The following is a 12,422-nucleotide window of genomic DNA, read 5'->3' on the forward strand; positions in this document are numbered from 1 at the left end:
AGGCTGAGGCAGAAGGATTGCTTAAGTCCAGGAGTTTGAGGTTGCTGTGAGCTTGATGCCATGGCACTCCAGTCCGGGCAACAGAGCGAGACTCTGTCTCAAAAAAAAAAGGAAAAAGGTAAAGATACAACTATATGACAACCAATTATGATTATTAGTTCCATGAAAGAAAAGAACAGGGTGTTGTGAGAAAATAACGGGGCTGGGGGGTGGTGGTGGTGCTTAGTTTGGATTGAATGCTTAATTGGATTGAAAGGTCTGGGAAGACTTTTCTGAGGCTGAGACCAAGAAGATAATTAGGAGGTAGGCAATGATGGGAAGAGCATTTTCACTGTTCCAGGTGGATGAAGCAGCTGAGGGTAAAGAGCTGGTTCACTTAGTTCTCAACAAGACACTTCAGAGAATGAAGATGACCTAGTGATGGCCACAGCCAGCTTTTTAGAGGGTTGTGCCCATGTCCCAGTATGTGGTATTTCCTTAATACATTATGTATTGGTGAAAGTCCTGTCCAGACATGGAAGTGGCCTCTCCCTTCCCTTGCAAATCCTGGCATGCCATCCAGTTTTGCAACTTCCCAACCTGTTGCCAATCAACTCTGCAGGCTTATTGACCCCAAAGTGTGTGGTGAAGCTCATATTACTGTTCCTTGATTCGTTCTCCATGTTCTAAAACCCATGGTGCAGAGAGCTGGAGCAGAACAGGTCTGGGAACTTTTGTTCACAAGTTATCTTTATACCTGGAATTTACATCTCATGCTAAAAACTCAGACATCCCAAAGAGAAGTTGCTCAGCCTTTTGACTATTCTGGATAACAGTATAAAGGATTAAATGAAATAATCTTTCTGGATCCTGTAAGATGAAATTAAACCACATTGTTCTTCTGGATAATGAAGAAATAAATTAAACCAAGCAAACTTTCTGGATTCCAGAGAGAAGAATGAAATGAAGTCACCCATTCTGGATCATGGAGGAAGAACTTAAGTAACATTTCTGGGTGAGAGGACATTTTTCTGGATAGTGGAGGACAGGATGCAACTGAGCAGTTTTTCTGCATAGTGGAAGGACTCAGTCCAGGAAAAGAAGCAACGTAGTACCTTCAGCTCATAAGAACTAGCCAACAGGAGGGGGTGTCAGTGGTGACAACTTCCTCGTATGCCATCAAGTACAAACAGAGGAAGCTTGTGCCTGGGAGGCAGGTGCCCTGGAGTTAGGTTGTTTCCAAGGCTTTCCATTACTGCTCCATAGGGCTTGGGGCCCGTGGACCTCACAAAGCCTCAACCATCATGTTCTCAAAATAAAGCACATCTGTGACCCTCCCCAGCTTTCATATTGGCAGAGATACAAAGCCCAGATGAAAGGACCTGGGAACTGGGGGATGCTGAGAGTGGGACCAATTAGTCATTTTGGACTTCTGAGATGACAGAATCAGAAGAAAAATTAGTCACATCCAGTATAAATCCTTCATTTTACAACTGAAGAAACTGAGGACTAGATACGGGAAATGACTTGCCCAAGGCTTCACAGGCAGGTAATGGAAGAGCTGGGACTAGAACCGGAGATGCCCGACTCCTAGACTGGTACTTTATAGTGTTAAACTTAAAGCCGTCTCATAGGAATAGAGAAAGGCTTTCTGGTAGAAGCTCTTGGGACCTACATTGAGACAGAATAGAAAGATGAAAGGAAATAAACTTATTAACATTCGATGAAAAGCTTCAATTAATTAGGCACAGTGCCAGATAATTTCGCATATTTTTAAACCTCACTTGATCTTTTCAAAAAAAACAAGAAGGAGGTATTATTGCCATTTTGCAGTTGTTAAAACTGAGGGTCAAAGAAATTAAGTAATTTGTCTTAGGACACTCATGTGGCTGAGCCAGTATTTGAACCCATACCTGCTTGCAGACAGAACCTGGGTCTTTCCATCCCAGCAGAGTGAAAACATTAATTGCTTCTCAATATCAGTCGCAGATGTGATAAAACCTGGCACAAAAATTAGTCAAGACTAGCAGCATCTGCCTTTTCCTGTGGGGGGTGGGAAAAGGAGGGGTAAGGTTCAATTCTTTCCCCAGGCTTGAAGGCAGGTGGCAGAGTATCTGCTCTCCATCCTAACATCATAATTCATATTGCTGAGAAATGATCCTCTGGATAATTTTAGGATCTCTGATCTCATTTTAGATATTGTAATTCCAATGGATATTTTCCTTTTGACTTAGGTACTCTCTCTGCTCTTATGAACACTATTATTATCCCAATCTAATCACTTGTGTTTGCCTTTTACACAGATTATTTTTAAAATTTTACATGTAATTTGCTTCTGAAACACCATCGCTCAGTAACTACGAAACCCTTCTCATTACTAAAATCCTTCTGTGCCCAGTTCTTCAAGAAATTAGATCATCTTCAGATGGGTTGTTAATAAAAATGAAAGCTATAGCCAGGAGCACGGGTATCGTTGGGCTCGTGGCCAACAAATAGGCCATCTGTGTGAAAGAAAACAGGCTGAAACGATTTTAGACTGTGGTCTCTTGTGGCTATGCTGAGAACTGACCTCACCGGTGCTCGCTCAAATTAATTGCCTTTTAGGTTGTGTTTTCTCCTCATGGAAAACCTCTTTTCCCAATTCAAACCATGTGGGTTAAAATGAGAAAATAAAAGCTAAAACTGCTTCCCACACCCAAAAGCCCCTTCGGTGAGGGATCCCAGGTGGCCCCGAGAGAGCAGTTAGAGGTTCGAGAAGGGTTGGTCATCACCGCATACCATGCATAGGTGGAGGGCTTGTTATTTTCAGTTTCCCGCCTCTGAGAGGATACCCCTATTGTTTCTGAAAATGCTGACCGGGACCCACACTTCCAACAAAATTCTTCTACCCCTGCAGCAGCAGCAAAAGCAGCAGCAGCAGAAGCAACAGCAACAGATAAGTGTTTTGATGAATTGCAAGATGGATAGGGCTTGAGTGCCCCCCAGCCCTGCTGATACCAAATGCCTTTAAGATACAGCCTTTCCCATCCTAATCTACAAAGGAAACAGGAAAAAGGAACTTAAAACTCCCTGTGCTCAGACAGAAATGAGACTGTTACAGCCTGCTTCTGTGCTGTTCCTTCTTGCCTCTAACTTGTAAACAAGACCTAAGAGAACATGCGAATGGAAAGTCACAAACCTCTGGGTTTTTGAAAGGATCCTTGGGACCTCATGCCCGTCTGTGGAAACTGGATGGAGAGATTTGGGGGAGCATGGACTCTAGCCGGCTTAGTTCTCTACGGAGTCAGCGTGCTCCTTTCTGGTAAGGTTTGGCTTTATTTTTTTAATTTAGTATTTATAAAAGCAGAGTTAGTGAATTCTGGGCTTTCTCACCAAATCTCATCAGTGCTAGTTAACAAGGAGTGGCTGTGGCAACGGAGTTACTTCTCTGTGACTCTCTGGTTAATATACGGAAGAGTTGAAATGCAAAGTCCCTGAAGCATGAACCGATTTTCTAGACTTTCTTTTCTGAATGGTTATTGCCCGCTGTGTTGCCACAAACGATTTGAGGACTGATTAAGTCATCTTATATGAAGAGATTCGCTTACTATCATGCATTATTTTCCTGCTCTTTATTCTGGAGTGTTTTCCTATTTTTTTAAAAAAGGAAACAAACCTGGTTTTACCTGCTTCAAAGATAATCTTCAGTTATTTTTTAAAAATGAAATTCATGCTAAGAATTATGGGGTCCACTTAAAGCAATATGGTTTGTCATTGTTACACAAGAACAATAATGCTTTCCTATAAAGATTTTGTGTCTGTACCCTATTTTAATTAAAACAATGAAATTACAGGTATTTGGGGTTTTTTATAGTTAGGGTCACGGAGATTAGGGCTATATAATTTCTCTTTTATTTTAAAAAATATTTGGCATATAGTAATTCATATAGTGTTTACTGGCCTAATGAAGGGAAAATTTAGGCAGTTACCAGTATCCTTGGGCACAGGAGAGTACTGAAACCTCTTGTAGAGTTAAGGAATGGTTGGCCAGAATGTGTTTAGGAATGCTTGGCCAGAATGTGTTTAGGGTTAGTATATATATGGCTCAGAGTCTCTAGATAATGGCATGCCTCTGTAGTTCACTCACACTATGTGACACAGACTGAAAGTAATATCAAAACCTGAACTGCAGGTCACAAATACATTATCATCACCATCAGCGTCTCCCCTTCAGTTCGAAAATATTCTAATTATTATAATGAAAATTGAATTGATATTGGAGAGGAATTTGGGAAAATTTACTGAATGTCGTGGGTGTGGGCTATATTCTATTAACAGAATTTGATCCAAATATACATAAGTATCTGCTATACTATTTTTATATTTTCTATATCTTTGAAATATTTTAAGTACTCAATTCAAAATTAATCCAGTTAGATAACAGAATTACATACCATTTGTTTTACAGCTCTCCAATGTGCTTTCAATAACCAATATGTTGAGAGTTTAATAATATTGTTAAGATTAAGAACGTGTAACACGTTGCTGAAAATAAAAGATTATTTTAAATGGATTCCGTATGTACACAGAGATTGTTTATATTAATGTAGAAATGTTGATTTCTCCACTAAAATGCATCTTTAAATATCATGATGCCATTTTTGGTTTGCTTTTTTTTCTGAATGCCACATTTATCAGCAACATGAACTCTGAAACTGATTCTATACCAGGGATTATAGTAATGCAAAGCCCAGGTGTCTATAGTTTCTCCAAGGTACCTTTTAGGTTATATAACACACACACACACACACACACACACACACAACTGGGTTTTTTTGTTTGTTTTGAAACAGTCTTGCTCTGTTGCCCAGGTTCCAGTGCAGTGGTGTGATCACAGCTCACTGTAGCCTCAAGCTCCTGGGCTCAAGTGATCCTCCTTCCCCAGCCTCCTGAGTAGCTGGGACTACAGGTGTGCCCTACGACATCCAGATAATTTTAAAATTTTTTTGTAGAGACAGAGGTCTCGATATTTTGCTCAGGGTAGTCTTGAACTCCTGGCTTCACGCAATCCTCCTGCCTTGGCCTCCCTCAATGCTGGGATTATAGGCACGAGCCACTGCACCCAGCCACAAGCAACTGTTTTAATTCACTTTTTTCTCCTAAAGTGGTTTTGTTATAATACTTTGCAATATAAGCTTAGAAGACCTGTCATAAAATCAAGCAAAATGATCATATGGCCAAAATAGTTGCTCCATGTCTAAACAACACTGACTTCAGGAGCGAGAGGACCAAGGAGAGGAAGGAGATCATGCTCTTATTAAAAAGTAAGGGGGTGACACTAGCAAGGTTAGTTTCTGAGGTAGGTCTGTTGTGTTGAATGCTAACTTGCATCCCTAGTCTAAGCCTCCATGAACATGAATGCTCAAGTCTTGACAATGGCAACAGGAATCTGGATGATCATGTCTGTAGCCATAGCAGCCCATTATTCAAGCCAAACTCCACTAGTAGACTATAGTAATGGAGCAAGAGGCTTATGAGTTTCTCTCTCTAACCCAGTGGATTGTTTCTCATTCCATTTTTTTTGAACAATGAAAAGAACTGAAAAAAATGTGCCACATTTGCCTCAATTAAGGTGGCTCTGGGTAGCAGAGATGCTAACCCATACAGGGTTGGAGAAGGTATGTAGCTTCAGAAGCCTCCCCACAAACCCTCCTAGATCCTGGTGGTTTCCCCTCCCAATTGAGAATCATTGCCAAAGTCAGCTTACAAACAAGTTCTCATAAACATATTAATTTTTCCCTACTCCCCTATCCTCACCAAACCAGGCTGTTTTCTCTAAAAAGTTGTGTATATAGAAAAACAAGCCAAAAAATCACACTTTCTGCTGTATCATAGCATGTCCTATATGATCAATACTGATTCAATGGGAAGTCTCTAGTTGCATGTCTTCATAGCTCTGTCCTGTGTCATTTGACATTTTAAATAACAACTGGATTTAGAGACAGTGGACATCTTGTCTGGCATGGCAGAAGAAATGCAGTTATGGGGAAGTGGTTTCAGATGGAACCTCCTTATTAGGGCTGGTCTTAGAAGGCTCGTGTCAGGTCCAAGTAATCAAGGGCGGAGGTCTAGAAGCTGGAATCAGACACCCCGTGGAATTATGCTCTGAAGGAGGAGTTTTGCTTTCTTCACAGATGCTGCCTTCCAAGCATTGTCTTTGTTAGGAGATCTTAGCATTTCCCTTTCAGCCCTGCCCTGGGAGAGCTTCCTGGAAGAATCTAGTTCTTCTAAGGCATCACTCCAGGAGGGAAGGGGTCTTCCAAGTCCATCTCAAAAAACTATTATGTCCTGTGGGAGCTTTAGATGGGTGGGCTCTAAATTCCTCTGCAATTATCAATCTGTTCACTGAGCCTCTACCCCTCAAAACATATCTTTGTGATTGTGTCTCCTGCTTATTCCCTGTAGATGGTATACTGGTTATTGCACAGAATCAGGATTTAAACAGACTTCTCTAGGCTGGAAGGGTGGACCAAAACCTGCGTTTGAGTTAAAAAAAAAAAAATAAAGTATATATGTTTAATATGGGGCAGACCCGGTTTGTTGAAAGTTCTTGGGAATGACATCCAGGTTTGGGGGGATACACAAAACTCCTGGGAGCCAATACATGCTCTGTTTGCTAAATAGGGTAATGCATATGCTGTAATATATTGCATTAGCAGAAATATAAAGTCAAAATCAGAAATGGTAATCACGACATCCATTAAACACTGAAGACACGAAAAATTTGACAGCAAATGTAGTAGACAAGCTGAAGAAGGAGTTAAGAGCATGGATTATGAAGTCAAAGCCCAAACTGGATAACCATAAACATGTTATTTAATTTCTTTAAGTCACATTTTCCTCATCTTTATGGATGAAAGACCCATTTCCAGGGTCATTATGAAGACCAAATATGATAATGTATGTAAAGTGCTTAGCCAGTAAGAACTCTCTTAATAAGTGAAGCTAGTATAATCAAAAGAGAGGTATTGCTAGGAGGACCACATGCTAGTCAAGACTGATCTAATCTTTTCCAGGATGTAAGAGAACCACTTAGTACTGATAGATGCAGTCTCCTTCTACAAAACCTTGACATAATCCAGTCCCTCAAATTTTGTGCTGGCCACTCCCCACCCAACAAGCCTGAATACTTTGCCTACCACCCAATGCCTCCCTCACATATTCATGCACCCCTGATCACGGCCTGCATGCTCTCACCAGGCCCATTTCCACAATTTACACATTCTTTCCTCTTGGCTCTTGTTCATGCTGTTCCATACATTTGGAAATGGCATTTTCCGTCTCCACTCTGCAAACACAATTCATATCAGCTTGCCTGGGCCAATTCTTTCTTTCCACTGATCGTCCCCTAAATCTAGGCTCCTTCACCATATGTCTTTGAGCTTTGACCTTTTAGCCCAATTAGCCTCTACAATCTCTGACAATAAATATTATTTCTTTTAAATTTTCATTAGTGTATGTACTTAATGTTTAGGAATTTTTATTGAATGAAATTTTATGGTCATACTAAGGAATTGTTGGTACTCCACAGCAGACCTAAAAGAAAAAGCGAACATTGTAGAAAGAGTTTCAGATACATTGAATGATAGATCAATTTCATATGCATTGTAAGTAATATTCAATCTTATTTTAAAAGGTTGGCTTATGTTAAGTGTTTGATGTAAATAAAGTCAAAAGAAGATGTCTTTTTTTTCCTATTAAATATGAAACAAAAGAGAGGACTCATAAAAGTAGGTTTAGGCCTTTACTTAAAATTGGGTATTGTATGATTGTTCACTATTACCTATAACATATGCATACTTTTTATTCGGTAGACATTTGTTGAGTTATTGCATGGCAATCATTCATTGATTCATTCACTTATTTTTCTTTCAATAAATGAAGACTTATTGAAAGCTTATTTTGGACTATGTACTGTACTGGAAACTAGAAATATGAAAAAGAATTCCTTCCCCCTGCTAAGCTCACATTTTAGTAGAAAAAATGAATATAGGCAGATGAATTATAAAATGTGATAAATGATATAATAGAGGTATTATACAAAATAAAGGTATTTATAAAATCTGAGGTTTAAAGGGCTATGAATTATTGGGTCCAATGACATAAAATGAAATTGTAAAATCTAAATCAACATAAATTAAATGTCTGAAAAACATATTTCAACTTCATTAATTGCTAAGTTTAATATAAAGAAAATGAATGATGTTTGAAAACAATTTGTGGGTTGAATTTTTCTCACTTTGCAAGAACTCCTAAATAGTCATGAATATTGCCAAAAATCCATGGCTAGCTATAGTTATGAGTTATTCATAGCCAAATAATTTTAAAATCAAGATAAAAAAGAAGGAAGAAGGAACTTCTCATTAGAGGAAGCAACGTATAAGAAGGAGGTGTGTATAAAATAACAGGGCAAGCCTGAGGAAGTTGAGTAAAGCTGGAATGTAGGGTAGAGGTAGAGAATGAAGGTTGCAGTCAGATCAGGAAGGGCCTTGTGGGCCACTTGAAGTAGCTTATAGCTCATTCTGTACATGATGAAATTTAGCAGGGTGTTCTATCATACGTCATATATCTGATTTATGGCGCACAACAGTCACTCTATTAAAAATGTGGAGGTTGAATTAACATAGCAGAGACTGTCGACTGGGACCAATGTGGCTTCCCAACATTCTAGGGAAGAAGACTGTGGGGATCAACAGGGGGCTTGAGAGAGGTTTAGGAGGTGAAGTTGCAGGAGTTAGTGATTGGTTGCATATAGGAGGCTGAGAGAGACGGAGGAGAACCATCATTGCTCCAGCATTCTGTTTTGGATAATGGTGATGCCATTCAATGTGCTGGGAAACATGGCAGAGGAAACTGGATGGAGCAAACAATTATTTTGTACATGTTGATTTTGAAGTCACATGTAAAGGGAGATATTTAGCAAAATTTGGCTCTCTGGATCAGAAGCTCAGAAAAGGATTGGGCAAGAGACCGAGACATGGAAATTTTCAGTTTATATTAAGGAAAGCTTTGAGCATCCAGTGAAGGAAAGAGAAAGAGGAGACAGCCAAAGATTCAGTGAGGAAGAAGGAGGCAGGGAGTCAGTAGGAGAAGGAAAGCCAATCAGATTCCTTTCCTGGGATTTTAGAGAATTGCCAAAAGAGAGAGTTTTAAGATGGTGACAGGGTCCAGGCCTGGCATGGGGGCTCCAGCCTGCAGGTCTGTTATTTTACAGAGAACCAGCTGCACTGGCAGCATCACCAGTCCAGGCTGGAAGGGTGTCAGAGGAGCAGCTGGCTTCACCCCCAGCCTTCAGGAAAGAGAATGTCTAAAGTTGCCTCCCTTATTTCTGGAATTGTAAGCTGATAACCCAATTCCCACTCGTCTGGCCAGACTATTCCCTAACTCACATCACACGTGCAGAATGGTTTTTAGATCTAGCCATGCTTGTTTCCCCGTAAACCCCACCCCCACTGCCCTCCTTTATCCCTGGAGGAGTCTCACTATCCTCCCAAGGTTCCTTCCTAGAGACTACAGAAGCAGGTGTGAAGACATGGATTTGCCAGATGGGTGGAGTCCTGACTCTTTTTACCACATGTGGTGAAAAGTGCATTCCTGTTGCCTGGTGGTTCCATGTCTAACACTGGTGTGGATGTGACAGAGGGAGAGAATTTAAAGACAAGCCAAAGGTGCCAGTCAGGCATCAGGTTGAGGGCATCGTGGGTGGCTGCCATTTGCTCTCTGCTGGTCACAGCCCCTTGTCCAGGGCTTGGCCAGTGAGGTGTGTGTGGTGGTCACACCCATCTCAGCAGATCTGTCAGCTTTCCCGCTTTTGTTAGGGGGTGATATCATGCTTCCTGGGGGGAGCACTGGAAGACAATGCTCAGCCACTTTCCTCCAGATACAATAGGCGGAGTCAGGAAGGCAGTATTGACATTGCTGGGGCTGGGGAGGCACTCGCTGCTCCGTGGCCGTCAGATGGTGAACCAGCTTAACCTTGGCACACAGGGCCTCGGTTGTGCAAGGCGTCTGGCTGCAGAGCCAAAGGGGACTCCACCCTGGGGACAGGAGTGCTTTAGACATCTGGGAATCTGGGATGGGCTTCAAATTCCAATCCCTGTGTCAAAAACAACCACAAAACAATAATAGTACCAGTAATAACAAAAATGACTACCATAGATTGAATGCCTCTGTGTGCCAAGTGCTTAATGTGATTTTAATATCTCCTAACAACCTTGCACAATAGATATTGTTACTCATTTTTTAGTAGGTAGAGAAACCAGGGCTCACAAAGGTGAAGGGAGTTGTCCAAGGTTAAAATGTAGTGGACATCCATTATTTTGAGCTGCGCAACATCCCTGCTTTTTAAGAGCTGCCATGCTTTCCCTGCATATATTCTGATGGGCCTGCCAATTACCAATCACAGAATGCCCTGTCCATCTAACGACAGCAGTGGGTTCAAATGGAGGATGCACAACCCAACAGAGCCAGTTAGAGTCTTTCTCTTGGAATCTATGAGGACTTCGAAAGCAAGATGCTCTCTTTCTTCACTGAGGAAACTGTATACCTGGCCAGCTTCCCTGGCCACTTGAGGCTGGTCTTCAGTAGGAGAGATTGAGCTAATAACACAGAACAGGACTGACACTGGCACTGTGATGGTATTTGAGCCCTGGGTCCAGTGGTTTTGGATCAGAGGCCCATCCCTGCTTCTTCCAGTTATGTGAGCCACTTTCTTTTAATTGCTGGAGCTATTGTGAGTTGATTTCTGTCTCTTGTAAGTGAATCATCCTTATTGACCTCATGTCTCAATAGGAAATGATGGAGACAAGAGTTAAACTGGGAATGACCTGAACCCCAGTCCTGAGCTCTTTAAAACACTCCACTGTGCCATCTTCTATTAATAACTAGTGTTTCATGGTCACCCGGTTCCTAGAAAATGAGGCTAATAGCACTTTTGTGGTTTTGGGAAAGATTTTTTAAAAGATACTACTTAAAAGTATTTAGTACAATGATGGTATATAGTAAGCACTCAATAAAAATCAGATGTTCTTCCTGTTTCCTTATAAACAAAGCTGGAGCCTCTTACATTTCCTTACACTAGTTCTTTAAAGTACATCTCCATCCACAAGGGCAGGCAACTCATATTCCTTGCAGATGAGACTCCCTGGCCTCCCTCTGTGCCCTAAACCAACTTGGCTTTGTAGAGGGATAAGGAGAGAGCAGCTTAGAGATATAGGTTCTTGGGCTTCTGCTAAAAATCTGGAGAGTCAGGTGGGAAAATTCTTTCCTGTGGCTCAACCACCTGGCAAGACAGACCTCCCGACTTTTCTCCTGCCGGCCCCCAATTTCCTCTCTTCCCTGGGTCTTGACTGAACAGAGGCTTCATGATGATTTGCCATTTGTAGGTCCTCACCTTATCTATTCTAAACCTGTTAAATCCTAGTCCTTGACAATTTATTGAATCCAGGTGGAATCTGCTTCACTTCTGACTAAGTTTGTGGTTGGATTTTTGGACCCATCCTGGAGAGAAAAAGAGAGGGAGAGGGAGGGAGGGGGAGAGAGAGAGAGAATAGCTCTGCCTCTATTTCACCACATCTTTCCTCTAATTCCAACTTCCCTTAGTCTCAATTTTGCTTTGCGTCCAATACCCTTTGCATCTGGAAAGCACTTTCTAATCCTCTGGGGTTGATTTAAACATCCACCTGTTCTACTGTTCATTGCTTCCACTTCAGAATGAAAGAGGAGTGTGTATGGTAGGTGGTTGTGGTCAGCAGGTTTTCAGCAGCCAGTCTTCGCCTACCTCACCAGCCCCATGTGGCTTTCAGCCCCTCGTGCTGCGGTGGAGGCATACTCCAGTCGTACCAGGCTCTTTTCAATTCGCAAATATTCACTTTCAAGTCCCCATGCTTTTGTGTATGCTGTTTCCTCTGCCCAGAATGCCCTCTTCACTTTCTCTTCTTCACCTGCCTGGCTGGTTCATGATCAGAGGTTTAGCTCTGGTGTCATTTCTTCTAAGAAGTCTTCCTTAACCTCCTTGCATGGGTTAGTTAGGGCATGAGGCAAAAATATGGCCTGAGGGCAAAGACATATGTGCAGGTAGATTATTTGGAATAATGGTCCCAGGGAATGAGAGTGAGAGACCAGTGGAATGGATGTACAAGGATGCATTATCAAGTTGGCGGTGGCTACAGAAGCCTGGTGTGAGACTTTCTGAGGAGCCCTATGAAACCACACTGACACCGCGAACTGTTCACCTGGGAATAAAAACGGGAGGCATTCATCCATCGTTATTCTCCCCCTTTGTTCAGGGTTATGTAGATGTGTGAACCTAGTGGGTTACTGCAGGTGAGGAAGTGAGATATACTTGAATGTGCTCTGGGTGAGCTACTTTGATATCACACCTGCTCAAAACTCAGAAGTGGCCC

At 41.6% G+C, this 12,422-nt stretch overlaps 1 protein-coding gene across 5 annotated transcripts in view; it reads left to right on the forward strand.

Moving 5' to 3' along the window:
- The first annotated feature begins 2,862 nt into the window (after positions 1-2,862).
- The window catches only part of TEK (TEK receptor tyrosine kinase), a 106,208-nt gene continuing 96,648 nt past the window's right edge, over positions 2,863-12,422 (forward strand). For 3 of the 5 annotated variants that reach the window (XM_069474317.1, XM_069474319.1, XM_069474321.1), the window contains exon 1: positions 2,863-3,280. In XM_069474317.1, coding sequence (XP_069330418.1) covers positions 3,190-3,280 — 91 coding nt within the window. In that variant the 5' untranslated portion in view covers positions 2,863-3,189. The remainder of the gene's footprint in view (positions 3,281-12,422) is intronic. The other 2 variants (XM_069474318.1, XM_069474320.1) reach the window with 1 other exon arrangement.

The sequence above is a fragment of the Eulemur rufifrons genome, chromosome 7, assembly GCF_041146395.1.
Source record: "Eulemur rufifrons isolate Redbay chromosome 7, OSU_ERuf_1, whole genome shotgun sequence".
Classification (NCBI taxonomy): domain Eukaryota; kingdom Metazoa; phylum Chordata; class Mammalia; order Primates; family Lemuridae; genus Eulemur; species Eulemur rufifrons.